The sequence below is a fragment of the Micropterus salmoides genome, unplaced genomic scaffold (assembly GCF_014851395.1).
Source record: "Micropterus salmoides isolate LMB-PRFRI ecotype aquatic unplaced genomic scaffold, ASM1485139v1 Ms_hic_scaffold_814, whole genome shotgun sequence".
In the NCBI taxonomy this organism is placed as follows: domain Eukaryota; kingdom Metazoa; phylum Chordata; class Actinopteri; order Centrarchiformes; family Centrarchidae; genus Micropterus; species Micropterus salmoides.
In genome coordinates this window covers 17232-42975 of record NW_024044587.1, presented here as the reverse complement: position 1 = coordinate 42975, position 25744 = coordinate 17232, and the positions used below count along the sequence as shown (strand labels likewise).

Genomic DNA, 25744 nt, shown 5'->3' with positions numbered 1-25744 from the left:
AACTCTGTATAAGAACAGTTCTATTAAAGTTATGGGTGGTACATCCCCAAGTTTAATCTGAGGCATTAGACAGGGTTGCCCAACTTCCCCGGACCTCTTCCTTTTAGTAGCTCAACTGTTGGCAAACCATATTAAATCCGGTGCTGTGAAAGGTGTCTCTCTTATAGGGAGAGAATTAATTATAACTCAGCTGGCAGATGACACCACATTATTCCTGAAAATGAAAACCAAATTTCTATTGCAATTGATGTAATCAACATGTTTTTTAAGGCTTCTGAAAGTACAGAAGTGTGAACTATAAAAGAGTGCCCTAAACCAGCTCTTTGTAATATTCCAATAAAAAGTGAAATACTTTATTTAGGTATATTTATTACTAAGGAGAGGAGAATGACCTTAAATTTTACTCCTGTCATACAAAAAACTCAAAAGAAATTTAACCAATGTTTTTAAGAGATCTCTCGTTAAGCGGTAGAGTATTAATTACTAAAGCAGAGGGACTCTCGTGATTATCATATGCTGCTTTGGCTCTGCATCTTAGCGATAAACTAATAAGACACAAAATGCTATTCACTTTTATATGGAACAATAAAACACATTACTTGACGAAAACAGTTCTCATGAACTATGAAAACAGTAGGCTTAACTTTCTGGGTTTTTACACCTTAAATAATACCTTTAAAATAAATTATATAGAAACCTCCATTTGGAATGTTTTACCTCTTCATGTGTTATCAAAGCTGGCGGCATGAGGTTGTTTGTAACTATGATATTGATAAGGTACCTGTTAAAATGTCTGCCAGGCTTTCTGGTCATGGTCTCTCAACTTCTCACCTCACAAATATCTTCTATGGACATTTTCTATAAACACACATCTCTTCGTGGAATATTGTGTTGGTAGATCACTTATTTAACCGGAATGGTCTTCTGTTTACTTATGAACAGGTCTAACTATACCTGTCACACCTGGGGACTATGCAAAGTACCCTCTGGGGTCTCTTTGCTATTCAAATCTCAAACAAGGGTCACTGCACAACAACTGCCCTTGTTATTTCCGTCCGACACTTCCATGGGTAAAATGTGTTTTTCCAGTCATTCCTGTAATAACAGATCTATAAGAGACATTACTACAGAACCACATGTGATTTCATACAGGAATCGATTTGTAGATGATAAAGTATGGAAGAATATCAATACTTAATTACCAACAAAATCTAAGAATTAATACATAAATTCTATCCAGCTAAACATTAAATTAAGTACAGATTTAGGAAAGAAATTTAAGTAAATTGTAGTTGCTGTCCAGAAACTGTTTGCTTGTGAAATATTTCTGGAAAAGATTCTGTGATTTTATTTCAGAAAATATCTCTGAAAGTTTTGCTTTGTTTTGGGAGAATGTTTGGTTTCCCTGAAAATAACGCACAACGAAAAACTTGTGTGTACTTGATTAATCTCCTCATTATTATGGCCAAATTTCATATTCACATCTTCACAGGTAAGAAACCTGTGGCCTTTTCAAACGAGTTCAAACATTACATCTCATCAATTCAGGGCTCTCTAAAGCAAAAGGCAGTTAAAACTTTATCAGCTTGTGTTATGTTTATATAACCCCCCAATTTCAAATAAAGTTTGGAAAAACAAAAACGGCTCTTCAGAAACCAACGGGTGACGTCACGGACGCTACGTCCATTTTTATATCCGGTCTATGGTATTTATAGACCGATAGTATTTGGAGCCCTCAGTTTAACCTCGCAGGCAGCAGCTTCTGTGTTGACCAATCAGCTGCTTCAGATGAAGGAGTTCAGCCAATCACATTGAAGGAAAGTTCACCTGACAGAACGGCTCGGAATGAAAATCCCAATCTGTGCTCTGCCGTTACGCAGTACGTCCCTACGTCACTCGCACAAACAGAACATGGCGACGGCCCTGCGGAGGGTGTACAGCGGAGTGAGTCCGAGGTATTTACCTTCATTTATTTTACTACAGCAGCTGTTCATGTCAACAGGGCGACGTTTGTCCGCGTGGCTGAAACGCAGGTGACGTCCCTGTGGTGTTAGTGAGGCTGTGTGCGGAAGGAACCGGGTGACCTGCGAGTCCACCAGACTCTGTTCACACTTTAGATTAAATTCACTTTTGATCGCGTGTATCATCCAACGTGACGTCAGACAGGTGTGTGCTGAAGCTCTGGGCTCTGGTAACATTAGGCAGACTCACCTGGTGAGTTTAACCTGGACGTGTTTCAGATTTACAGGGATTCTTGCATATTATTGTAAAGAGCCAAGAAGGTTTTACTGAAGCGCTGCAGAGCGACAACAGCTGCTGGTGTCCCCTGTCTCTGAGGGGGACAGCAGAATCAAGACCTGCTGGAGACAGGTGACCCGAGCAGGACGTACCTGTGACCCCGGACCTCAGGGCGTCTCCAGTCCTGGTCCTGTGAAGGACACCTCGGGAGCCCTTCACAGGACCAGGCCCGGGAGAGAACCCACCTAACCAAAGCCCTGTGTGAAAACGGCTGAAATAAGAACAGGCCTGTCCTCACAATCTCACACACGTTTCATCTTTCACCAGGAAGTCCTCTCCTCTGAGCTGCAGCCGGCAGCGCAGCCTGAGCACGGGTGAGTCCTGCTGCACCTCCTCCTCCTCTATCTCCTCCTCCTGCTGCACCTCCTCCTCCTGCACCTCCTCTTCATCTTCACCTCTTCCTGCACCACCACCTCCTCCTCTCTGTCTTCTCCTGCACCTCCTCTTCATCTTCACCTCCTCCTGCACCACCACCTCCTCCTCTCTGTCTTCTCCTGCACCTCCTCTTCATCTTCACCTCCTCGTCACCTCCTCCTCTTTATCTCCCACTGCACTTCCTCCTCTTCACCTCCTCCTCTTCTCTATCTCCTCCTGCACCTCCTCCTCCTCTCTGTCTCCTAATGCACCTCCTCCTCTTCTCTATCTCCTCCTGCACCTCCTCTTCTCTATCTCCTCGCTCTAGCCGAGGTCCGTAACCTTCTCTAACCTTCACTCTAAAGCAACTTTTTCTAACATCTGGACAAACGCTGTTGTCATAGTTACAGGAGCTACCCAGAGAGACTGAAAGGACCCGTTGGAGTCCGTCAGAGTCAGAGTCCTTCAGAACCCGTCAGAGTCCTTCAGAACCCGTCAGAGTCCGAGTCCTTCAGAACCCGTCAGAGTCCTTCAGAACCCGTCCGAGTCCTTCAGAACCCGTCAGAGTCCGAGTCCTTCAGAACCCGTCAGAGTCCTTCAGAACCCGTCAGAGTCAGAGTCCTTCAGAACCCGTCAGAGTCCTTCAGAACCCGTCAGAGTCCGAGTCCTTCAGAACCCGTCAGAGTCCTTCAGAACCCGTCAGAGTCCTTCAGAACCCGTCAGAGTCAGAGTCCTTCAGAACCCGTCAGAGTCCTTCAGAACCCGTCAGAGTCAGAGTCCTTCAGAACCCGTCAGAGTCCTTCAGAACCCGTCAGAGTCCGAGTCCTTCAGAACCCGTCAGAGTCCTTCAGAACCCGTCAGAGTCAGAGTCCTTCAGAACCCGTCAGAGTCCTTCAGAACCCGTCAGAGTCCGAGTCCTTCAGAACCCGTCAGAGTCCTTCAGAACCCGTCAGAGTCCTTCAGAACCCGTCAGAGTCCGAGTCCTTCAGAACCCGTCAGAGTCCTTCAGAACCCGTCAGAGTCAGAGTCCTTCAGATAGTCTGAATAATACCTTCAAATGTTTAATGCAACTGTCTGCTTCTTTCTGAGATTGCTTTTTCCAACGAATGAGACAATGTCTCTCGGGGAGGGCAGCGGCAGCGCCGACTGTTTGTCGGACTTAGCAACAGTAACTAAGGGGGTGGGGCTTAGCGAAGGGTCAATTCCCCACTAAGACATGTCCACCAATGTGTCCCTGGTCAAGACACCGGACCTTTCTCCTTTCCCAAATTTCCATCTCCTCGATCCTCGTGGTGCGTGTTAGTCCCGCCCACCCGAGATGCGAGCTCGAGGAGGAGACGCGAGGTGAGAAGAGTCGAGGAAACAGGCATCTAATGAAATGAGACGTCCTTTCCTTGGAGCGTCATTGTGAAGCAACGTCAGTTCAGTCTGCATCACGTGTCAACTGAGCTGTGATCTCTGTCAGAGCAGCTGTCTGTTCTGAAGGCTGCAGATCATTTCTTCACTGCACAGAAACACGTCTGCCAACATTATAACACGCAGAAACATCTGGGGCTTCCAATAAACGGTCAGATCACAGCAGCCTCATCGTTCACTAACCAGAAACACGTCTGCCAACATTATAACACGCAGAAACATCTGGGGCTTCCAATAAACGGTCAGATCACAGCAGCCTCATCGTTCACTAACCAGAAACACGTCTGCCAACATTATAACACGCAGAAACATCTGGGGCTTCCAATAAACGGTCAGATCACAGCAGCCTCATCGTTCACTGCACAGAAATAGTGTCACTTTTGCGGTGCTTTATGTGAAATGATTTCAGCCCTTAGACTGACGAGGAGAGAGTTTCATCATCTGTGCCTGAACAAAAGGAGGCAGTAACATTTATCTCATAGAGCCCCAATTAAAACTCACCACAGGACTCTAATGTTGGAATAACGTGCAGACTACCTGGGCTCTATTATTACAACATGAAACACAGCAGGTCTAACAACATCAGAGATGTCAAAGTGAAATGACATCCAGGAAACAGCGCTTCATGAGGCGCTACACAAACGGTGAAGGGCAGAAAGTTTGATCGTGCATTTGATTCTTTTTAACAGGCTTAACTGATACAACTTCTGATAACAACAGGAACCCTGCAGCGTCCTGGTCCAACCGGGGACAAGGTCATGGGCTTGGAACCAGTAGTTCAGTGTAAACCGCAGTCAGGAGAACCAGTAATACCAGGAGAACTAGTAATACCAGTAGAGTCAGTGGAACCAGGAGAGTCAGTAGAACCAGGAGAACTAGTAATACCAGCAGAGTCAGTGGAACCAGGAGAACTAGTAATACCAGTAGACTCAGTGGAACCAGCAGTCAGTGGAACCAGGAGAACTAGTAATACCAGCACAGTCAGTAGAACCAGGACAACTAGTAATACCAGTAGAGTCAGAGGAACCAGGAGAACTAGTAATACCAGCAGAGTCAGTGGAACCAGGAGAACTAGTAATCCCAGTAGAGTCAGTAGAACCAGGAGAACTAGTAATCCCAGTAGAGTCAGTGGAACCAGGAGAACTAGTAATACCAGTAGAGTCAGTAGAACCAGGAGAACTAGTAATACCAGTAGAGTCAGTAGAACCAGGAGAGTCAGTGGAACCAGGAGAACTAGTAATACCAGTAGAGTCAGTGGAACCAGGAGAGTCAGTAGAACCAGGAGAACTAGTAATACCAGGAGAGTCAGTGGAACCAGGAGAACTAGTAATACCAGTAGAGTCAGTGGAACCAGGAGAACTAGTAATACCAGCAGAGTCAGTAGAACCAGGAGAACTAGTAATACCAGTAGAGTCAGTGGAACCAGGAGAACTAGTAATACCAGTAGAGTCAGTGGAACCAGGAGAACCATTATTCTGTGATTCCATGATTCTGTGACCAATCGGCTCTCTCTCTATTCTTCAGGTCATGGCTTCCTACCCCGCCCCCGGCCCCTCCCCCTCCTGTTAGTAACAGGTGGCGGTTACCTTGGCTACCAGCACTATAGGAGGCGGGGCCAGCAGGAGGATGGCGCTCTGCCCCCTGTGGCCACTCCCACTCAGGTAGGACAGGACACACCTGCTCCTGGTGCTTCTTCAGTTCTTCTTCTCACCTCCTTCACTTCCTCTTTTGAAACGTGCTGCCGTCTACATCAAACTCTAAATGCGAAAATCAGAATAATCCAGAAGCCTCACGCCATTTTACCTGCTCCTGCTCTGTCTGCCACCGTCTGCCTCAATCCTCCTTTTCTTCTTCTGTCTCGGCCGATCAGACGCTGCACAGCTGGTAGAAACTCCTGATGAGCAGTAGCATTTTCTGTCTGTAGCCTCGTCAGAATGATGAGGTTGAGTAAACACTGTCCATGTAACCCCCCCTTCACCCCCCCAATCAAAGTCAGCCAGACGTGTTTACTGTGGAGCTTCTATGTTTACTGATACCTGATTAAGACTGGGTTAAAGTTCACCTGTGAGCTAATGTACCAACACAACCAGAGAAGAAGAAGAGCCTGACTTCATAAACAAAACAACATGCAGATGTCATCATCTGGGTCACTGGGTGAGAGGTGACGTCACAGCTGCTAACATGCAGCTGTCATCAGCCGGGTCACTGGGTGAGAGGTGACGTCACAGCTGCTAACATGCAGCTGTCATCAGCCGGGTCACTGGGTGAGAGGTGACGTCACAACTGCTAACATGCAGCTGTCATCAGCCGGGTCACTGGGTGAGAGGTGACGTCACAGCTGCTAACATGCTAACATGCAGATGTCATCAGCCGGGTCACTGGGTGAGAGGTGACGTCACAACTGCTAACATGCAGCTGTCATCAGCCGGGTCACTGGGTGAGAGGTGACGTCACAGCTGCTAACATGCAGCTGTCATCAGCCGGGTCACTGGGTGAGAGGTGACGTCACAACTGCTAACATGCAGCTGTCATCAGCCGGGTCACTGGGTGAGAGGTGACGTCACAGCTGCTAACATGCTAACATGCAGATGTCATCAGCCGGGTCACTGGGTGAGAGGTGACGTCACAGCTGCTAACATGCTAACATGCAACTGTCATCAGCCGGGTCACTGGGTGAGAGGTGACGTCACAGCTGCTAACATGCTAACATGCAGCTGTCATCAGCCGGGTCACTGGGTGAGACGTGACGTCACAGCTGCTAACATGCTAACATGCAACTGTCATCAGCCGGGTCACTGGGTGAGAGGTGACGTCACAGCTGCTAACATGCTAACATGCAGCTGTCATCAGCCGGGTCACTGGGTGAGACGTGACGTCACAGCTGCTAACATGCTAACATGCAACTGTCATCAGCCGGGTCACTGGGTGAGACGTGACGTCACAGCTGCTAACATGCTAACATGCAGATGTCATCAGCCGGGTCACTGGGTGAGACGTGACGTCACAGCTGCTAACATGCTAACATGCAACTGTCATCAGCCGGGTCACTGGGTGAGAGGTGACGTCACAGCTGCTAACATGCTAACATGCAGCTGGCATCAGCCGGGTCACTGGGTGAGACGTGACGTCACAACTGCTAACATGCTAACATGCAGATGTCATCAGCCGGGTCACTGGGTGAGACGTGACGTCACAACTGCTAACATGCTAACATGCAGCTGCCATCAGCCGGGTCACAACTGCTAACATGCTAACATGCAGCTGTCATCAGCCGGGTCACTGGGTGAGAGGTGACGTCACAACTGCTAACATGCTAACATGCAGCTGGCATCAGCCGGGTCACTGGGTGAGAGGTGACGTCACAGCTGCTAACATGCTAACATGCAGCTGCCATCAGCCGGGTCACTGGGTGAGAGGTGACGTCACAGCTGCTAACATGCTAACATGCAGCTGCCATCAGCCGGGTCACTGGGTGAGACGTGACGTCACAACTGCTAACATGCTAACATGCAGCTGTCATCAGCCGGGTCACTGGGTGAGAGGTGACGTCACAACTGCTAACATGCTAACATGCAACTGCCATCAGCCGGGTCACTGGGTGAGACGTGACGTCACAACTGCTAACATGCTAACATGCAGCTGGCATCAGCCGGGTCACTGGGTGAGAGGTGACGTCACAGCTGCTAACATGCTAACATGCAGCTGGCATCAGCCGGGTCACTGGGTGAGAGGTGACGTCACAGCTGCTAACATGCTAACATGCAGCTGGCATCAGCCGGGTCACTGGGTGAGACGTGACGTCACAGCTGCTAACATGCTAACATGCAGCTGCCATCAGCCGGGTCACTGGGTGAGATGTGATGTCACAGCTGCTAACATGCTAACATGCAGCTTTCATCAGCCGGGTCACTGGGTGAGAGGTGACGTCACAGCTGCTAACATGCTAACATGCAGCTGGCATCAGCCGGGTCACTGGGTGAGAGGTGACGTCACACCTGCTAACATGCAGCTGGCATCAGCCGGGTCACTGGGTGAGAGGTGACGTCACAGCTGCTAACATGCTAACATGCAGCTGTCATCAGCCGGGTCACTGGGTGAGAGGTGACGTCACAGCTGCTAACATGCTAACATGCAGCTGTCATCAGCCGGGTCACTGGGTGAGACGTGACGTCACAGCTGCTAACATGCTAACATGCAGCTGTCATCAGCCGGGTCACTGGGTGAGAGGTGATGTCACAGCTGCTAACATGCTAACATGCAGCTGTCATCAGCCGGGTCACTGGGTGAGAGGTGACATCACAGCTGCTAACATGCTAACATGCAGCTGTCATCAGCCGGGTCACTGGGTGAGAGGTGATGTCACAGCTGCTAACATGCTAACATGCAGCTGTCATCAGCCGGGTCACTGGGTGAGAGGTGACGTCACAGCTGCTAACATGCTAACATGCAGCTGTCATCAGCCGGGTCACTGGGTGAGAGGTGACGTCACAGCTGCTAACATGCTAACATGCAGCTGTCATCAGCCGGGTCACTGGGTGAGAGGTGACGTCACAGCTGCTAACATGTTAACATGCAGCTGCCATCAGCCGGGTCACTGGGTGAGAGGTGATGTCACAGTGATGATATCACTCTGCCCTGCTGCACTGACACATCACCACCTCACTCAGGTCCTGGACCCTCTCCCCACTTCCCCTCCTGCCTCCGGATTGGTCCGTCAGTAACTGCAGGAGACATGTAGGCTCTGATTGGACTAAAGAAGTATTGTTTTACTGAGCTTCTTTATTGATCTGTCCGGTTTTTATTTCTTCACATTTTATTAAAATAACCATCAGGATTCTCACACGACAGTATTTTATATAAGGGAGGGGTGAGAGAGGGAGAGGGAGGGAGGGGGGAGGGCGGGCTCAGTAGTATTAGCACCCCTCTCTCTCTCTCTGTCACTCGTGCTGCTGTCCTCTGAGTGAACACACTCACCTGTCCGCTCTCACCTGTGCGATGTAAACATCAGCATGTGTCATCGCCCGTCTTTCTCTGCTGCGTCTTTACCAACCAAACGTTCATGGTGAGGTTCTTCCCTCGTCACCGCGGCGGCAGCACGCGGCGGAGACACGACCTGCTGAGGTGGCGGCGCTCGACCGACGGAGAGAGAGAGAGATGTAGGAAGAGGGGTGAGGACGAGAGCGACAGCACGATTCAGGTGGGAGAGAGAGGAAGAGGGGTGAGGAAGACTCAGGTGGGAGAGGAAGAAAAGAGAGAGGGTGAGCAGGAGTTTCAAGTATAAAGATTAAAAGTATTTCTCTGAGTAAGTAAACAGTCTGAGGCAGAAGGGGGAGGGGTGGGGGAGGGTAGAGATTAGTGTGTGTGGTCTCTAATAGCAGGTCAGCTATTTTAGCTTTAGCTTAGCCTGCGTTAGCCTCTTTCCAGTTGATCCTGTGATAACCCAGATAGCTTCAAACACACATCTACAGTCTCAGGAGAAAGTATGTGAACCTTTTGAATCACCTGGATTTCTGCTGAAGCTGGTCATAAAATGTGATCTGATCTTCATCTGCGTACACTAACACCACTCAGACAGTTATATGTTTACTTGTTTATATTGAACACCGTGGAAACAGTCACAGTGCAGGGTGGTCTGCTGTTTTTCAGAGGATCAGATATTTTGTTGGCGTGTTAGCATCACTGCATTCCTGCTGTAGTTTAGCTGTTAGCGAGTGTGTGCTCCATTAGCGTCCTCTCCACCCTCCTCCTCCTCCACCCTTATTTTTTTCCTTCATTGTCTGTTTTCTCTCTTTACTTCCTGTCACTGTCTTCCTCCTGCTTCCTGTCAGATTTTTACAGTCTGTTTTTTCATGTTTTATTTTATTTTGCTCTTACAGAGGACTGCTCAGTAGTTTTACATGGTTGAGCCTTCTGTCTGTTTCACCGACAAAGTACGTCTGTATTTGTTTCTATACTCTCAGTATTTATGATTTCATGTAATCATTATCTTATATTATCATGGGACTACTTTCCAGTGTCCAGAAATTGGGTCATTTTAGTGTTCTGTCCTGGATTTGGATTTCTTATTCTGGTCGTCTCGTTTCTTGTCCTGGTCGTTTCGTTTCTTGTCCTGGATGTCTGGGTTTCTTGTCCTGGATGTCTGGGTTTCTTGTCCTGGACGTCTGGGTTTCTTGTCCTGGACGTCTGGGTTTCTTGTCCTGGACATCTCGTTTCTTGCACTGGTCCTCTGGGTTTCTTGTCCTGGTCCTCTGGGTTTCTTGTCCTGGTCCTCTGGGTTTCTTGTCCTGGTCCTCTGGGTTTCTTGTCCTGCTCGTCTCGTTTCTTGTTCTGGACGTCTGGGGTTTCTTGTCCTGACGTGTGGGTTTCTTGCACTGGTCGTCTCGTTTCTTGTTCTGGACGTCTGGGGTTTCTTGTCCCGGACGTCTGGGGTTTCTTGTCCCGGACGTCTGGGGTTTCTTGTCCTGGTCGTCTCGTTTCTTGTTCTGGACGTCTGGGGTTTCTTGTCCTGACGTGTGGGTTTCTTGCACTGGTCATCCCGTTTCTTGTCCTGGTCGTCTCGTTTCTTCACCTGGTTGTCTCGTTTCTTCACCTGGTTGTCTCGTTTCTTGTTCTGGACGTCTGGGGTTTCTTGTCCTGGACGTCTGGGTTTCTTGTCCTGGTCGTTTCGTTTCTTGTCCTGGATGTCTGGGTTTCTTGTCCTGGATGTCTGGGTTTCTTGTCCTGGACGTCTGGGGTTTCTTGTCCTGGACGTCTGGGGTTTCTTGTCCTGGACGTCTGGGTTTCTTGCACTGGTCATCTCGTGTCTTGTTCTGGACGTCTGGGGTTTCTTGTCCTGGACGTCTGGGTTTCTTGTCCTGGACGTCTGGGTTTCCTGTCCTGGACGTCTGGGTTTCTTGTCCTGGACGTCTGGGTTTCTTGTCCTGGACGTCTGGGTTTCTTGTCCTGGACGTCTCGTTTCTTGCACTGGTCGTCTCGTTTCTTGTCCTGCTCGTCTGGGTTTCTTGTCCTGGTTGTCTCGTTTCTTGTTCTGGACGTCTGGGGTTTCTTGTCCTGACGTGTGGGTTTCTTGCACTGGTCGTCTCGTTTCTTGCACTGGTCGTCTCGTTTCTTGTCCTGGACGTCTGGGTTTCTTGCACTGGTCATCCCGTTTCTTCACCTGGTCGTCTCGTTTCTTGTTCTGGACGTCTGGGGTTTCTTGTCCTGGACGTCTGGGGTTTCTTGTCCTGGACGTCTGGGGTTTCTTGTCCTGGACGTCTGGGTTTCTTGCACTGGTCGTCTCATTTCTTGCACTGGTCGTCTCGTTTCTTGTTCTGGACGTCTGGGTTTCTTGTCCTGGACGTCTCGTTTCTTGCACTGGTCGTCTCGTTTCTTGCACTGGTCGTCTCGTTTCTTGTTCTGGACGTCTGGGGTTTCTTGTCCTGGACGTCTGGGGTTTCTTGTCCTGGACGTCTGGGGTTTCTTGTCCTGGACGTCTGGGTTTCTTGCACTGGTCATCTCGTGTCTTGTTCTGGACGTCTGGGGTTTCTTGTCCTGGACATGTGGGTTTCTTGCACTGGTCATCTCGTTTCTTGTCCTGGTCGTCTCGTTTCTTCACCTGGTCGTCTCGTTTCTTGTTCTGGACGTCTGGGGTTTCTTGTCCTGGACGTCTGGGTTTCTTGCACTGGTCGTCTCATTTCTTGCACTGGTCGTCTCGTTTCTTGTTCTGGACGTCTGGGGTTTCTTGTCCTGGACGTCTGGGGTTTCTTGTCCTGGACGTCTGGGTTTCTTGCACTGGTCATCCCGTTTCTTGTCCTGGTCGTCTCGTTTCTTGTTCTGGACGTCTGGGGTTTCTTGTCCTGGATGTCTGGGGTTTCTTGTCCTGGACGTCTGGGTTTCTTGCACTGGTCGTCTCGTTTCTTGTCCTGGACGTCTGGGTTTCTTGCACTGGTCATCCCGTTTCTTGTCCTGGTCATCTCGTGTCTTGTTCTGGACGTCTGGGGTTTCTTGTCCTGGACATGTGGGTTTCTTGCACTGGTCGTCCCGTTTCTTGTCCTGGTCGTCTCGTTTCTTCACCTGGTCGTCTCGTTTCTTGTTCTGGACGTCTGGGGTTTCTTGTCCTGGACGTCTGGGTTTCTTGTCCTGGTCGTTTCGTTTCTTGTCCTGGACGTCTGGGTTTCTTGTCCTGGACGTCTGGGGTTTCTTGTCCTGGACGTCTGGGTTTCCTGTCCTGGACGTCTGGGTTTCTTGTCCTGGACGTCTGGGTTTCCTGTCCTGGACGTCTGGGTTTCTTGTCCTGGACGTCTCGTTTCTTGCACTGGTCGTCTCGTTTCTTGTCCTGCTCGTCTGGGTTTCTTGTCCTGGTTGTCTCGTTTCTTGTTCTGGACGTCTGGGGTTTCTTGTCCTGACGTGTGGGTTTCTTGCACTGGTCGTCTCGTTCTTGCACTGGTCGTCTCGTTTCTTGTTGGACGTCTGGGGTTTCTTGTCCTGGACGTCTGGGGTTTCTTGTTCTGGACGTCTGGGGTTTCTTGTCCTGGACATGTGGGTTTCTTGCACTGGTCATCTCGTTTCTTGTCCTGGTCGTCTCGTTTCTTGTTCTGGACGTCTGGGGTTTCTTGTCCTGGACGTCTGGGTTTCTTGCACTGGTCGTCTCATTTCTTGCACTGGTCGTCTCGTTTCTTGTTCTGGACGTCTGGGGTTTCTTGTCCTGGACGTCTGGGGTTTCTTGTCCTGGACGTCTGGGTTTCTTGTCCTGGACGTCTGGGTTTCTTGCACTGGTCATCCCGTTTCTTGTTCTGGACGTCTGGGGTTTCTTGTCCTGGATGTCTGGGGTTTCTTGTCCTGGACGTCTGGGTTTCTTGCACTGGTCGTCTCGTTTCTTGTCCTGGACGTCTGGGTTTCTTGCACTGGTCATCCCGTTTCTTGTCCTGGTCATCTCGTGTCTTGTTCTGGACGTCTGGGGTTTCTTGTCCTGGACATGTGGGTTTCTTGCACTGGTCGTCTCGTTTCTTGTCCTGGTCGTCCCGTTTCTTGTCCTGGTCGTCTCGTTTCTTCACCTGGTCGTCTCGTTTCTTGTTCTGGACGTCTGGGGTTTCTTGTCCTGGACGTCTGGGTTTCTTGTCCTGGTCGTTTCGTTTCTTGTCCTGGATGTCTGGGTTTCTTGTCCTGGACGTCTGGTTTTCTTGTCCTGGACGTCTGGGTTTCCTGTCCTGGACGTCTGGGTTTCTTGTCCTGGACGTCTGGGTTTTTTGTCCTGGTCGTCTCGTTTCTTGTTCTGGACGTCTCGTTTCTTGTCCTGCTCGTCTGGGTTTCTTGTCCTGGTCGTCTCGTTTCTTGTTCTGGACGTCTGGGGTTTCTTGTCCTGACGTGTGGGTTTCTTGCACTGGTCGTCTCGTTTCTTGTCCTGGACATCTGGGGTTTCTTGTCCTGGATGTCTGAGGTTTCTTGTCCTGGACGTCTGGGGTTTCTTGTCCTGGTCGTCTGGGGTTTCTTGTCCTGGTCATCTCGTGTCTTGTTCTGGACGTCTGGGGTTTCTTGTCCTGGACATGTGGGTTTCTTGCACTGGTCGTCCCGTTTCTTGTCCTGGTCGTCTCGTTTCTTCACCTGGTCGTCTCGTTTCTTGTTCTGGACGTCTGGGGTTTCTTGTCCTGGACGTCTGGGTTTCTTGCACTGGTCGTCTCGTTTCTTGTCCTGGTTGTCTCGTTTCTTGTTCTGGATGTCTGGGGTTTCTTGTCCTGGACGTCTGGGTTTCTTGCACTGGTCGTCTCATTTCTTGTCCTGGACGTCTGGGTTTCTTGCATTGGTCATCCCGTTTCTTGTCCTGGTCATCTCGTGTCTTGTTCTGGACGTCTGGGGTTTCTTGTCCTGGACATGTGGGTTTCTTGTCCTGGTCGTCTCGTTTCTTCACCTGGTCGTCTCGTTTCTTGTTCTGGACGTCTGGGGTTTCTTGTCCTGGACGTCTGGGTTTCTTGTCCTGGTCGTTTCGTTTCTTGTCCTGGATGTCTGGGTTTCTTGTCCTGGACGTCTGGGGTTTCTTGTCCTGGACGTCTGGGTTTCCTGTCCTGGATGTCTGGGGTTTCTTGTCCTGGACGTCTGGGTTTCTTGCACTGGTCGTCTCATTTCTTGTCCTGGACGTCTGGGTTTCTTACACTGGTCATCCGTTTCTTGTCCTGGTCATCTCGTGTCTTGTTCTGGACGTCTGGGGTTTCTTGTCCTGGACATGTGGGTTTCTTGCACTGGTCGTCTCGTTTCTTGTCCTGGTCGTCTCGTTTCTTCACCTGGTCGTCTCGTTTCTTGTTCTGGACGTCTGGGGTTTCTTGTCCTGGACGTCTGGGTTTCTTGCACTGGTCGTCTCGTTTCTTGTCCTGGTTGTCTCGTTTCTTGTTCTGGATGTCTGGGGTTTCTTGTCCTGGACGTCTGGGTTTCTTGCACTGGTCGTCTCATTTCTTGTCCTGGACGTCTGGGTTTCTTGCATTGGTCATCCCGTTTCTTGTCCTGGTCATCTCGTGTCTTGTTCTGGACGTCTGGGGTTTCTTGTCCTGGACGTCTGGGTTTCTTGCACTGGTCGTCTCGTTTCTTGTCCTGGTTGTCTCGTTTCTTGTCCTGGATGTCTGGGTTTCTTGTCCTGGACGTCTGGGTTTCTTGTCCTGGACGTCTGGGTTTCCTGTCCTGGACGTCTGGGTTTCTTGTCCTGGTCGTTTCGTTTCTTGTCCTGGATGTCTGGGTTTCTTGTCCTGGACGTCTGGTTTTCTTGTCCTGGACGTCTGGGTTTCCTGTCCTGGACGTCTTGTTTCTTGCACTGGTCCTCTGGGTTTCTTGTCCTGCTCGTCTGGGTTTCTTGTCCTGCTCGTCTGGGTTTCTTGTCCTGCTCGTCTGGGTTTCTTGTCCTGCTCGTCTGGGTTTCTTGTCCTGGTTGTCTCGTTTCTTGTTCTGGACGTCTGGGTTTCTTGTCCTGGAGTGTGGGTTTCTTGCACTGGTCGTCTCGTTTCTTGCACTGGTCGTCTCGTTTCTTGTTCTGGACGTCTGGGGTTTCTTGTCCTGGACGTCTGGGGTGTCTTGTCCTGGTCGTCTCGTTTCTTGTTCTGGACGTCTGGGTTTCTTGCACTGGTCATCCCGTTTCTTGTCCTGGTCATCTCGTGTCTTGTTCTAGACGTCTGGGGTTTCTTGTCCTGGACATGTGGGTTTCTTGCACTGGTCGTCCCGTTTCTTGTCCTGGTCGTCTCATTTCTTGTCCTGGTTGTCTCGTTTCTTGTTCTGGACGTCTGGGGTTTCTTGTTCTGGACGTCTGGGTTTCTGGCACTGGTCGTCTCGTTTCTTGTTCTGGACGTCTGGGGTTTCTTGTCCTGGACGTCTGGGGTTTCTTGTCCTGGACGTCTGGGTTTCTTGCACTGGTCGTCTCGTTTCTTGTCCTGGACGTCTGGGTTTCTTGCACTGGTCATCTCATGTCTTGTTCTGGACGTCTGGGGTTTCTGGCACTGGTCGTCTCGTTTCTTGTTCTGGACGTCTCGTTTCTTGTTCTGGACGTCTCGTTTCTTGTTCTGGACGTCTGGGGTTTCTTGTCCTGGACGTCTGGGTTTCTTGCACTGGCCGTCTCGTTTCTTGTTCTCCTGGATGTCTTGTCCTGTCTGGGTTTCTTGCACTGGTCATCTCGTTTCTTGTCCTGGTTGTCTCGTTTCTTGTTCTGGACGTCTGGGGTTTCTTGTCCTGGTCGTCTCGTTTCTTGTTCTGGACGTCTGGGGTTTCTTGTCCTGGATGTCTGGGGTTCTTGTCCTGGACGTTGGGCTTTCATTTGGGTTTGTCTCTGTGAGTTGATTTGATGTGAATATGAACTGAAAGCGGCTGACAGAAGGAAACACAGATTTAAAGGCTCTGTTAACACGAGAGGTTAAAAGATCGTCAGTGATAAGGAAAACTACTGTATGGTCCTTCAAAAATGACGTTATGTAAACTTTGAAGCCAATCAGATTACAGGAGGGAAACAACCCCTTCGTCCTCTGCCTATGAAATTAATAATTTTATTTCTTTTCTTAAATTTATTTGTCATGTTTTCATTTTCCACTAACGTATCAATCTTATGTTGTTTTTGTTTTGGATGCATTTTCTTAGTGTTTCCATAATTTTTACCTCTCCATCCCTTCGCCTCCCTCCTCCTCCTTTCTCCTGCCTCAGGTTTCTGAATAATTTTCCTCTTCCTTCATCACTCTCTAATCTAAATCTAATTATCATAATCAGGCTCCAGGTGCCTCGTTTGGCTCTCCGTCACCGTCTGAGCACGCTCACTGGTGGCGTGTGTCGCCCCACCCCTTGGCGCCGTCGGCCAATCGCCTTCCTCTGCTTCATCCTGTCCGTCAGCGCTCTCCAGCCGCTGGCCAAACGGGTAAGAGCGGCTGCTGACTGGCTTCTGGTTAAACGAATAACAACGGGGTTCATACAGATGGAAACAGTGACAGGAGAGACAGCATGAAGCGTCTGGATCAGGCCTCCACGAGCCTCCAGTCCAGCATCAGGCTTCAAGTCTTCAATTCTAACTCAGATGAGCGCACACTCATTGTTAACGGGACGTGGTACTTACACACAGTCAGTGTATTACCTGCAGTAGACAGCAGTTTGGACCAGGAGAGAGTTGTACTAGCATGGAAGCTAAAGCAGCGTACTGCTGTGGACAGCAGCAAGCTGGGTGTAATATCCTCAGCTCTTTACCTCAGACTTTCAGCGGTTTGTGGAAGAGACAGAGAATGAAAGAACATTTAAATGAGTGACTAAGACATTGAAGACAAAGTGCTGTTCACTGTGAAGACGAAAGGGAGACTTTTCAAACCAGAGTGTACAGAAGAACTTAACGTCCAGAAGAGGCAGAAGGGAAACGTGAGGTTTCATTTATTTAGACAGCAGTGCTCTTCAGCAGGGGTCTCTCTGGCGGACATACTACTGCAGCATGCAGAATGAAACTTTTAAATGTTGTTTTGCAGTATGCTAGGCCAGGCTGAGAAATCAGAAGTCAATAGGTGGAATATAAAAGGAAGAACCACCTAAAACTCTTTTTAAACGTAATCCTGTGTATGGAGAACAAGGCTGCAGCCGATCTAGCTAGCTTGCTTGCGAATGTTTGCGCATAAATAAGAATTATATCAAATAAAAAGTACTGTAACTTGACACTAACAACGTAATGTTAGTTTAGTTTTTAGTTTTTTGTGCTTAAGTGCTTCACCAGACAAGAATTTCCTGTCCATCAGGAGCCAGATGTGTCTTGATATAAGTAAATAGCTGACTGGCCGGCCGGCTCGTTAGCTTCCCCTGCTGCCGTTTGTGGAGTTTCTCAACTTCGAAAGTGTTGGACCACATGTTCGATTTTACCATCAACTTTCGTAAAAGTGCCAATATTCCAAATCTACACAGCTGATTTCTCGCCTCAAAACTTCTCTGAAGTGGATTTAGTGATGAAATAACACATTCAAATTGTAAACAAACGTTCTGTTGTTGAAGAAAATACCGTTAGTGTTACTGTTCTAGCACTTTGCATTATGGGACACAGTACGACAGGTAGACTGGTTCGATGCAGGCTGCAGATTTTGCTTTTATTGCATACTGCATTAGGACACATCAGTACCGACAAATAAGGCTTCCAGTCCAGCCTTAGTCCTCTTCAGAGAGGGTTTCATGGAGTGATTGTCTGGATTCAGAGCAGCAGCATCATTCAGAGGAACACGCTGAAATCTCCATGGTGACCATGAATCGTCTTTGTTCAAACACAAGAACGCATCTTTAAAGTCTGTAGGAAAGTGAAGTTTGGTTTCAGTCTGATCTCCCAGCTGGTCTCCGGTTGTGTCCACAGCAGTACACGTAGCTTAGCTTCAGTACAACTCTCTGCTTCTCCAAAATGAGGACACAGCGACCGCCATCTGTCGCAGGAAACACGATGACCATGTACAAGTACCTCAGAGACGCACTGCAAACATCCTGAGCTATCCCTTTACGGACGCTGAGTCTCAGGTGTTTAAACATGCAGGTAACGGCCTGTCCAGGGCACCATCAAGCAGAAATATCACCATGCTTCACACTCGTGACAAACAAAGACACTGCAGGTCAGAAAACAGCGTCTGATGATGGAGACAGCAGCTCTGTGCTGCGTTCATGGACCTTCTGAAAAGCTCGGCAGTCACAGCGCTCAGTTGAAGCACACCTTTTATCTCTCACTTACTCCATTTTCTCTGCTGTCTTCTGCTCTTCTTCCTTTTCTACTTTTACGCATGTTTTTATGCTTCTGTCTTTCACCGCCTCCTTCGTTTTCTACAAAAGTAAAGTTTTTCTGTAAATTCCTCCTTCTGAAAACCAGATATTAACGACTGACATGTAGTTTCCTGTTTGGTGCTGAAGGTGGCGTTGTACCGCTCCTTCCCGACTCGCCTCCTCTCTCGGGCCTGGGGTCGTCTGAATGGGGTGGAGCTCCCCACCTGGCTCCGGAAACCCGTGTACTCTCTCTACATCTGGACCTTCGGGGTCAACATGCAGGTCAGTGCAAACCCAGTGGCTCTGTCCTCTAGACCCCCAGAACCCCCTGGGACACTCACACCTGTAACCTAAGACCAGTGAGACCTGTAACACAAGTGAGACCTGTAAGACCAGTGAGACCTGTGAGGCCTGTGAGACCAGTGAGACCAGTGAGGCCTGTGAGACCAGTGAGGCCTGTGAGACCAGTAAGACCTGTGAGACCAGTAAGACCTGTGAGACCAGTGAGGCCTGTAAGACCAGTGAGACCTGTGAGACCTGTGAGACCTGTGAGACCAGTAAGACCTGTGAGACCTGTGAGACCAGTGAGACCTGTGAGACCAGTGAGGCCTGTGAGACCAGTGAGGCCTGTAAGACCAGTGAGACCTGTAAGACCAGTGAGACCTGTGAGACCTGTGAGACCAGTGAGACCAGTGAGGCCTGTGAGACCAGTGAGGCCTGTGAGACCAGTGAGGCCTGTAAGACCAGTGAGACCTGTAAGACCAGTGAGACCTGTGAGACCTGTGAGACCAGTAGACCTGTGAGACCAGTGAGGCCTGTGAGACCAGTAAGACCTGTGAGACCTGTGAGACCAGTGAGACCTGTGAGACCAGTGAGACCAGTGAGGCCTGTGAGACCAGTGAGGCCTGTGAGACCAGTGAGGCCTGTAAGACCAGTGAGACCTGTGAGACCAGTGAGACCTGTGAGACCAGTAAGACCAGTGAGGCCTGTGAGACTAGTAAGACCTGTGAGACCAGTGAGGCCTGTGAGACCAGTGAGACCAGTGAGGCCTGTGAGACCAGTGAGGCCTGTAAGACCAGTGAGACCTGTGAGACCAGTGAGACCTGTGAGACCAGTGAGACCAGTGAGGCCTGTGAGACTAGTAAGACCTGTGAGACCAGTGAGGCCTGTAAGACCAGTGAGACCTGTGAGACCAGTGAGACCTGTGAGACCAGTGAGACTAGTCTTTCTGCAAAAGGCAGAATATACACTATATTGCCAAAGGTTTTGGGACACCCCTCCAAATCATTGACTACAGGTGTTCCAGTCATGTCTTTGGCCACAGATGAAGTCGAGCACCTCGGCTGCAGACTGCAACCATCTGTGAAAGAACGCGTCGCTCTCAGGAGCTCGGTGGATTCAGGCGTGGTACCCTGACAGGTTGCCACCTGTGCAGCAAGTCCTTTCCTGAATTTTCCTCACTACTAAATATTCCACTTTCGGCTGTTAGTGGTGTTATAACAAAGAGGAAGCGACTGGGAACAACAGAAACTCAGCCACATAAAATCAAAAAAAGCAGGGTCAGAACACGCCGAGGTGCACAGAAGTCTCCAACTTTCTGCAGAGTCGGCAGCTACAGACCTCCAAATGCTGTGTGGCCTTCGGATTAGCTCAGGAACAGTGCGTAGAGAGCTTCGTGGAACGGGTTTCCACGGCCGAGCAGCTGCGTCCAAGCCTGACATCACCAAGTGCAATGCAAAGCGTCGGACGCAGCGGTGTAAAGCACGCCGCCACTGGAGACTAGAGCAGAGGAGGCGTGTTCTCTGGAGTGACCAATCAAAGCTGCTCCTGAACCTGGTGGACGGCGTTCCCAGCAGAGCGACGCTGCTCCTGAACCTGGTGGACGGCGTTCCCAGCAGAGCGAAGCTGCTCCTGAACCTGGTGGACGGCGTTCCCAGCAGAGTGAAGCTGCTCCAGCTGCAGAGGCCGACTCATGTTAAACATCAGGGACTGACCTGCATGTCGACCCAAAACTTTTGGCAGTATACTGTATAAATAAGCATGTGACCAGACTCCTCCCGGACCGTCTGCACCTCCTCCACCAAGCACCTCCTTTATCACTCTGTTTGTGCTCTGACCTTTGTGTTCCTTTCGGCCAATAGGAAGCCGCCGTGGAGGATCTGCATCACTACAGGAATCTGGGGGAGTTCTTCCGTCGACGCCTCAAACCTGCAGTCCGACCAGTCTGCGCCTCCTCGTGTCTGGTAACCCTCCTCCTCCTCCTCCTCGTGTCTGGTAACCCTCCTCCTCCTCCTCGTGTCTGGTAACCCTCCTCCTCCTCCTCCTCGTGTCTGGTAACCCTCCTCCTCCTTCTCGTGTCTCGTGTCTGATAACCCCCCCCCCCCCCCCCCCCTCCTCCTCCTCCTCCTCATGTCTGGTAACCCTCCTCCTCCTCCTCGTGTCTGGTAACCTTCCTCCTCCTGATGTCTGGTAACCCTCCTCCTCCTCATGTCTGGTAACCCTCCTCCTCCTCCTCCTCCTCCTCCTCCTCCTCGTGTCTGGTAACCTTCCTCCTCCTCCTCGTGTCTGGTAACCCTCCTCCTCCTCCTCGTGTCTGGTAACCCTCCTCCTCCTTCTCATGTCTGGTAACCCTCCTCCTCCTCCTCGTGTCTGGTAACCCTCCTCCTCCTCCTCCTCCTCGTGTCTGGTAACCCTCCTCCTCCTTCTCATGTCTGGTAACCTTCCTCCTCCTCCTCGTGTCTGGTAACCCTCCTCCTCCTTCTCATGTCTGGTAACCCTCCTCCTCCTCCTCGTGTCTGGTAACCCTCCTCCTCCTCCTCCTCCTCGTGTCTGGTAACCCTCCTCCTCCTCCTCCTCGTGTCTGGTAACCCTCCTCCTCCTCCTCCTCCTCCTCCTCATGTCTGGTAACCTTCCTCCTCCTCATGTCTGGTAACCCTCCTCCTCCTCCTCCTTCTCGTGTCTCGTGTCTGATAACCCCCCCCCCCCCCCTCCTCCTCCTCCTCCTCGTGTCTGGTAACCCTCCTCCTTCTCGTGTCTGGTAACCCCCCTCCTTCTCGTGTCTGGTAACCCCCCTCCTCCTCCTCCTCCTCCTCGTGTCTGGTAACCCTCCTCCTCCTCCTCCTCCTCCTCGTGTCTGGTAACCCTCCTCCTCCTCCTCCTCGTGTCTGGTAACCCTCCTCCTCCTCCTCCTCGTGTCTGGTAACCCTCCTCCTCCTCGTGTCTGGTAACCCTCCTCCTCCTCCTCCTCGTGTCTGGTAACCCTCCTCCTCCTCCTTCTCGTGTCTCGTGTCTGGTAACCCTCCTCCTCCTCCTTCTCGTGTCTCGTGTCTGATAACCCCCCCCTCCTCCTCCTCCTCCACGTGTCTGGTAACCCTCCTCCTCCTCCTCCTCCTCGTGTCTGGTAACCCTCCTCCTCCTCCTCCTCCTCCTCCTCGTGTCTGGTAACCCTCCTCCTCCTCCTCGTGTCTGGTAACCCTCCTCCTCCTCCTTCTCCTCGTTCTCGTGTCTCGTGTCTGGTAACCCCCCCCCCCCTCCTCCTCCTCCTCCTCCTCCTCCTCGTGTCTGGTAACCCTCCTCCTCCTCCTCCTCCTCGTGTCTGGTAACCCTCCTCCTCCTCCTCCTCCTCCTCCTCCTCGTGTCTGGTAACCCTCCTCCTCCTCCTCCTCCTCGTGTCTGGTAACCCTCCTCCTCCTCCTCCTCCTCCTCCTCCTCGTGTCTGGTAACCCTCTTCCTCCTCCTCGTGTCTGGTAACCCTCCTCCTCCTCCTCCTCCTCGTGTCTGGTAACCTTCCTCCTCCTCCTCCTCCTCATGTCTGGTAACCCTCCTCCTCCTCCTCCTCATGTCTGGTAACCCTCCTCCTCCTCCTTCTCGTGTCTGGTAACCCTCCTCCTCCTCCTCTTCCTCCTCGTGTCTGGTAACCCTCCTCCTCCTCCTCCTCCTCGTGTCTGGTAACCCTCCTCCTCCTCCTCCTCCTCCTCGTGTCTGGTAACCCTCCTCCTCCTCCTCCTCCTCCTTCTCGTGTCTGGTAACCCTCCTCCTCCTCCTCCTCCTCTTCCTCCTCGTGTCTGGTAACCCTCCTCCTCCTCGTGTCTGGTAACCCTCCTCCTCCTCCTTTTTCTCGTGTCTGGTAACCCTCCTCCTCCTCCTTCTCGTGTCTGGTAACCCTCCTCCTCCTCCTCCTCCTCGTGTCTGGTAACCCTCCTCCTCCTCCTTCTCGTGTCTGGTAACCCTCCTCCTCCTCCTCTTCCTCCTCGTGTCTGGTAACCCTCCTCCTCCTCCTCGTGTCTGGTAACCCTCCTCCTCCTCCTTCTCGTGTCTGGTAACCCTCCTCCTCCTCCTCCTCCTCCTCTTCCTCCTCGTGTCTGGTAACCCTCCTCCTCCTCGTGTCTGGTAACCCTCCTCCTCCTCCTCCTCGTGTCTGGTAACCCTCCTCCTCCTCCTCCTCGTGTCTGGTAACCCTCTTCCTCCTCGTGTCTGGTAACCCTCCTCCTCCTCCTCCTCCTCGTGTCTGGTAACCCTCCTCCTCCTCCTCCTCGTGTCTGGTAACCCTCCTCCTCCTCCTCCTCCTCGTGTCTGGTAACCCTCCTCCTCCTTCTCGTGTCTGGTAACCCTCCTCCTCCTCCTCCTCCTCTTCCTCCTCGTGTCTGGTAACCCTCCTCCTCCTCGTGTCTGGTAACCCTCCTCCTCCTCCTCGTGTCTGGTAACCCTCCTCCTCCTCGTGTCTGGTAACCCTCCTCCTCCTCCTCCTCCTCGTGTCTGGTAACCCTCCTCCTCCTCCTCCTCCTCGTGTCTGGTAACCCTCCTCCTCCTCCTCCTGAACTGTGATGCTTGCTTCTCTCAGATCTCGCCAGCTGATGGGAGGATCCTCCACTTCGGTCGGGTAGAGAACTCAGAGGTGGAGCAGGTGAAGGGGGTCACCTACAGTCTGGAGAACTTCCTGGGTCCACAGAAGAGGCGAGGCAACGGTAAGACCACGCCCACTCCACCATGACGCATGTGACATCACGGATCCATTAAAAATCTGTGACTCAAACAGTCAGACACAACAGTCTTGACCTGGACCTGGGATTTGTTGGTCTTGACCTGGGACTTATATTTACATTTATTCATTTAGCTGACGCTTTTATCCAAAGCGACTTACATTTGCTCTACATGTCAGAGGTCACACGCCTCTGGAGCAACTAGGGGTTAAGTGTCTTGCTCAGGGACACAATGGCATAGTCTTATCCATTGCGCAATTTCCACTGGACCTGGGACTTGTTGGTCTGGACCTGGGACTTGTTGGTGTGGGACTTGTTGGTCTGGACCTGGGATTTGTTGGTCTGGACCTGGGACTTGTTGGTCTGGGATGTGTTGGTCTGGACCTGGGACGTGTTGGTCTGGGACTTGTTGGTCTGCACCTGGGACTTGTTGGTTTGGATCTGGGACTTGTTGGTCTGGGACTTGTTGGTTTGGATCTGGGACTTGTTGGTCTGGGACTTGTTGGTTTGGATCTGGGACTTGTTGGTCTGCACCTGGGACTTGTGGGACTTGTTGGTCTTGACCTGGGACTTGTTGGTCTTGGCCTGGGACTTGTTGGTCTTGGCCTGGGACTTGTTGGTTTGGGTCTGGGACTTGTTGGTTTTGATTTGGGACTTGTTGGTCTGGGACTTGTTGGTCTTGACCTGGGACTTGTTGGTTTTGATTTGGGACTTGTTGGTCTGCACCTGCGATTTGGTCTTGACCTGGGACTCGTTGGTCTTGACCTGGGACTTGTTGGTCTGCACCTGGTACTTGTTGGTCTTGACCTGGGACTTGTTGGTTTTGATTTGGGACTTGTTGGTCTGCACCTGGGATTTGGTCTTGACCTGGGACTCGTTGGTCTTGACTTGGGACTTGTTGGTCTTGACCTGGGACTTGTTGGTCTGGGACTTGTTGGTCTTGACCTGGGACTTGTTGAAGATTGATTGTGTCCCTCTTTCTTTAGAGTCCTCGTCGTCCTTCAGGGACCTCCTCCTGTCGTCTCCTGACAACGACCTGTTCCACGTCGTGGTCTACCTGGCTCCAGGAGACTATCACTGTTTCCATTCACCTACAGACTGGAGGGTGGAGCTTCGGCGTCACTTCCCAGGTGAGAGTCTGTTCACCTATTCACCTTTCTGGTGTCTGCGCTCTACCTGCCCTTCATCTCTCTCTCCTCGTTAGGCTCGTTAATGTCGGTTAACCCGGGCGTGGCTCGTTTGGTCAAAGAGCTCTTCTGCCTTAACGAGCGTGTGGCGCTCACCGGCCACTGGCAGCACGGCTTCTTCTCATTAACAGCAGTCGGAGCCACAAACGTGGGCTCCATCAGGGTTTACTTCGACCAGGTGAGTTTGAACCGCTTCTACTTTAATAAAACCTTGTTGTTGTGTATTTTAAAGTATTGCAGTATATCTGTTCTTTTCCTTCAGTCGGCCAATCAGAGGAATTAATGACATAAATATTTGGTATTTAAATATAAATATACCTTTGTGTTTAATATATTTAGTTTCAGCAGTTTTTGTGTTTCGTCCTCAGGAGCTTCAGACCAACGCTCCTCGCTACAATAAAGGCTCCTTCGATGACCACAGCTATGTTGCCATCGGCGACCAGGCCTTGAAGGCGTCGAGTGAAGGGGGCGTGGTCTCAGCCGATGGAGGGGGCGTGGTCTTACAGAAGGGGGCCCCCGTGGGGGAGTTTAACCTCGGCTCCACCATTGTTCTGCTGTTCGAAGCTCCTAAAGACTTCACCTTCAACCTGCAGCCAGGACAGCGAATCAGAATGGGAGAAGGGCTCGGTAGCCTCTGATTGGCCAAGCTGCAGACTCAGGGGGAGGGGCCTGGTGACTAGGAACTGCTGGGGACTGATGAATGTCAGACAGATATTAAGACTTTAGGGCATTGTGGGTAATTTTCTCTGTAAAGAAGACGCTGTTATGAACCTGAAGATGTTTTTATGACAAGGACTCAAACTCCCAGAATGCCTTGTGCCAATCTTTTCTCTCTATTTTTTTTTCTATTCTGTCTCAAAGTCGCTCGTCCTGAAACTAAATTGAAATATTCCTTTAAATCAGCGAAAAGAAAACATCAGATCAAATTTAAGTAATATGAACCCAAAAATAATGAAGTCAAACCTTCATATTATTTAACAAACTAACATTAATTCAAACATTCAAATTTACACAAAGTGAAATAAAAAGTTCCTCCGTCCTCTGAAACTGTTTGAAGCTTTGTTGTTTTGATTATTTCTGTTCTGAACCAATCACTGCTGTCACAGTTGTTAGCATCAGCTAGCACACAAATGTGAAGCAGCCACAGGATGTCTGTGATTGGTCACAAGAAAACCGTGACGTTAATAATAATAATTTTGTGTTGTTGTGAAACTGCGACCATGCTAAAGAACAGGTGACACGTCTCACCTGAACTCTTATCAGCTTTTGTAAAAAATGTGATGATGAATAAACGTTTCATTCTCAGCA

At 50.6% G+C, this 25744-nt stretch overlaps 2 protein-coding genes across 5 annotated transcripts in view; one reads left to right on the top strand and one right to left on the bottom strand.

Annotated features, from left to right (window-relative positions):
* The window catches only part of LOC119894628 (UDP-glucuronosyltransferase 2A2-like), a 31281-nt gene extending 25281 nt beyond the window's left edge, over window positions 1-6000 (bottom strand). The window contains exon 1 of the mRNA XM_038707275.1: window positions 5872-6000. The gene's annotated coding sequence lies outside the window, so the exon portion shown is untranslated. The remainder of the gene's footprint in view (window positions 1-5871) is intronic.
* pisd (phosphatidylserine decarboxylase) lies at window positions 1872-25744 on the top strand. 4 transcript variants are annotated; one of them, XM_038707277.1, is made up of 9 exons: window positions 1872-1955; window positions 2566-2612; window positions 5593-5729; window positions 18418-18552; window positions 20412-20513; window positions 23111-23234; window positions 24236-24379; window positions 24454-24614; window positions 24805-25744. In XM_038707277.1, exons 1-9 carry the CDS (start codon window positions 1912-1914, stop codon window positions 25072-25074), a joined length of 1164 nt encoding a protein of 387 aa, XP_038563205.1. In that variant the 5' UTR covers window positions 1872-1911; the 3' UTR covers window positions 25075-25744. The 4 variants fall into 4 exon arrangements, with proteins under 4 accessions (XP_038563205.1, XP_038563207.1, XP_038563206.1 ...); XM_038707279.1 differs by lacking the exons at window positions 1872-1955; window positions 2566-2612; window positions 5593-5729 and adding exons at window positions 9063-9130; window positions 16276-16420; XM_038707278.1 differs by lacking the exons at window positions 1872-1955; window positions 2566-2612; window positions 5593-5729 and adding exons at window positions 9095-9189; window positions 16276-16420.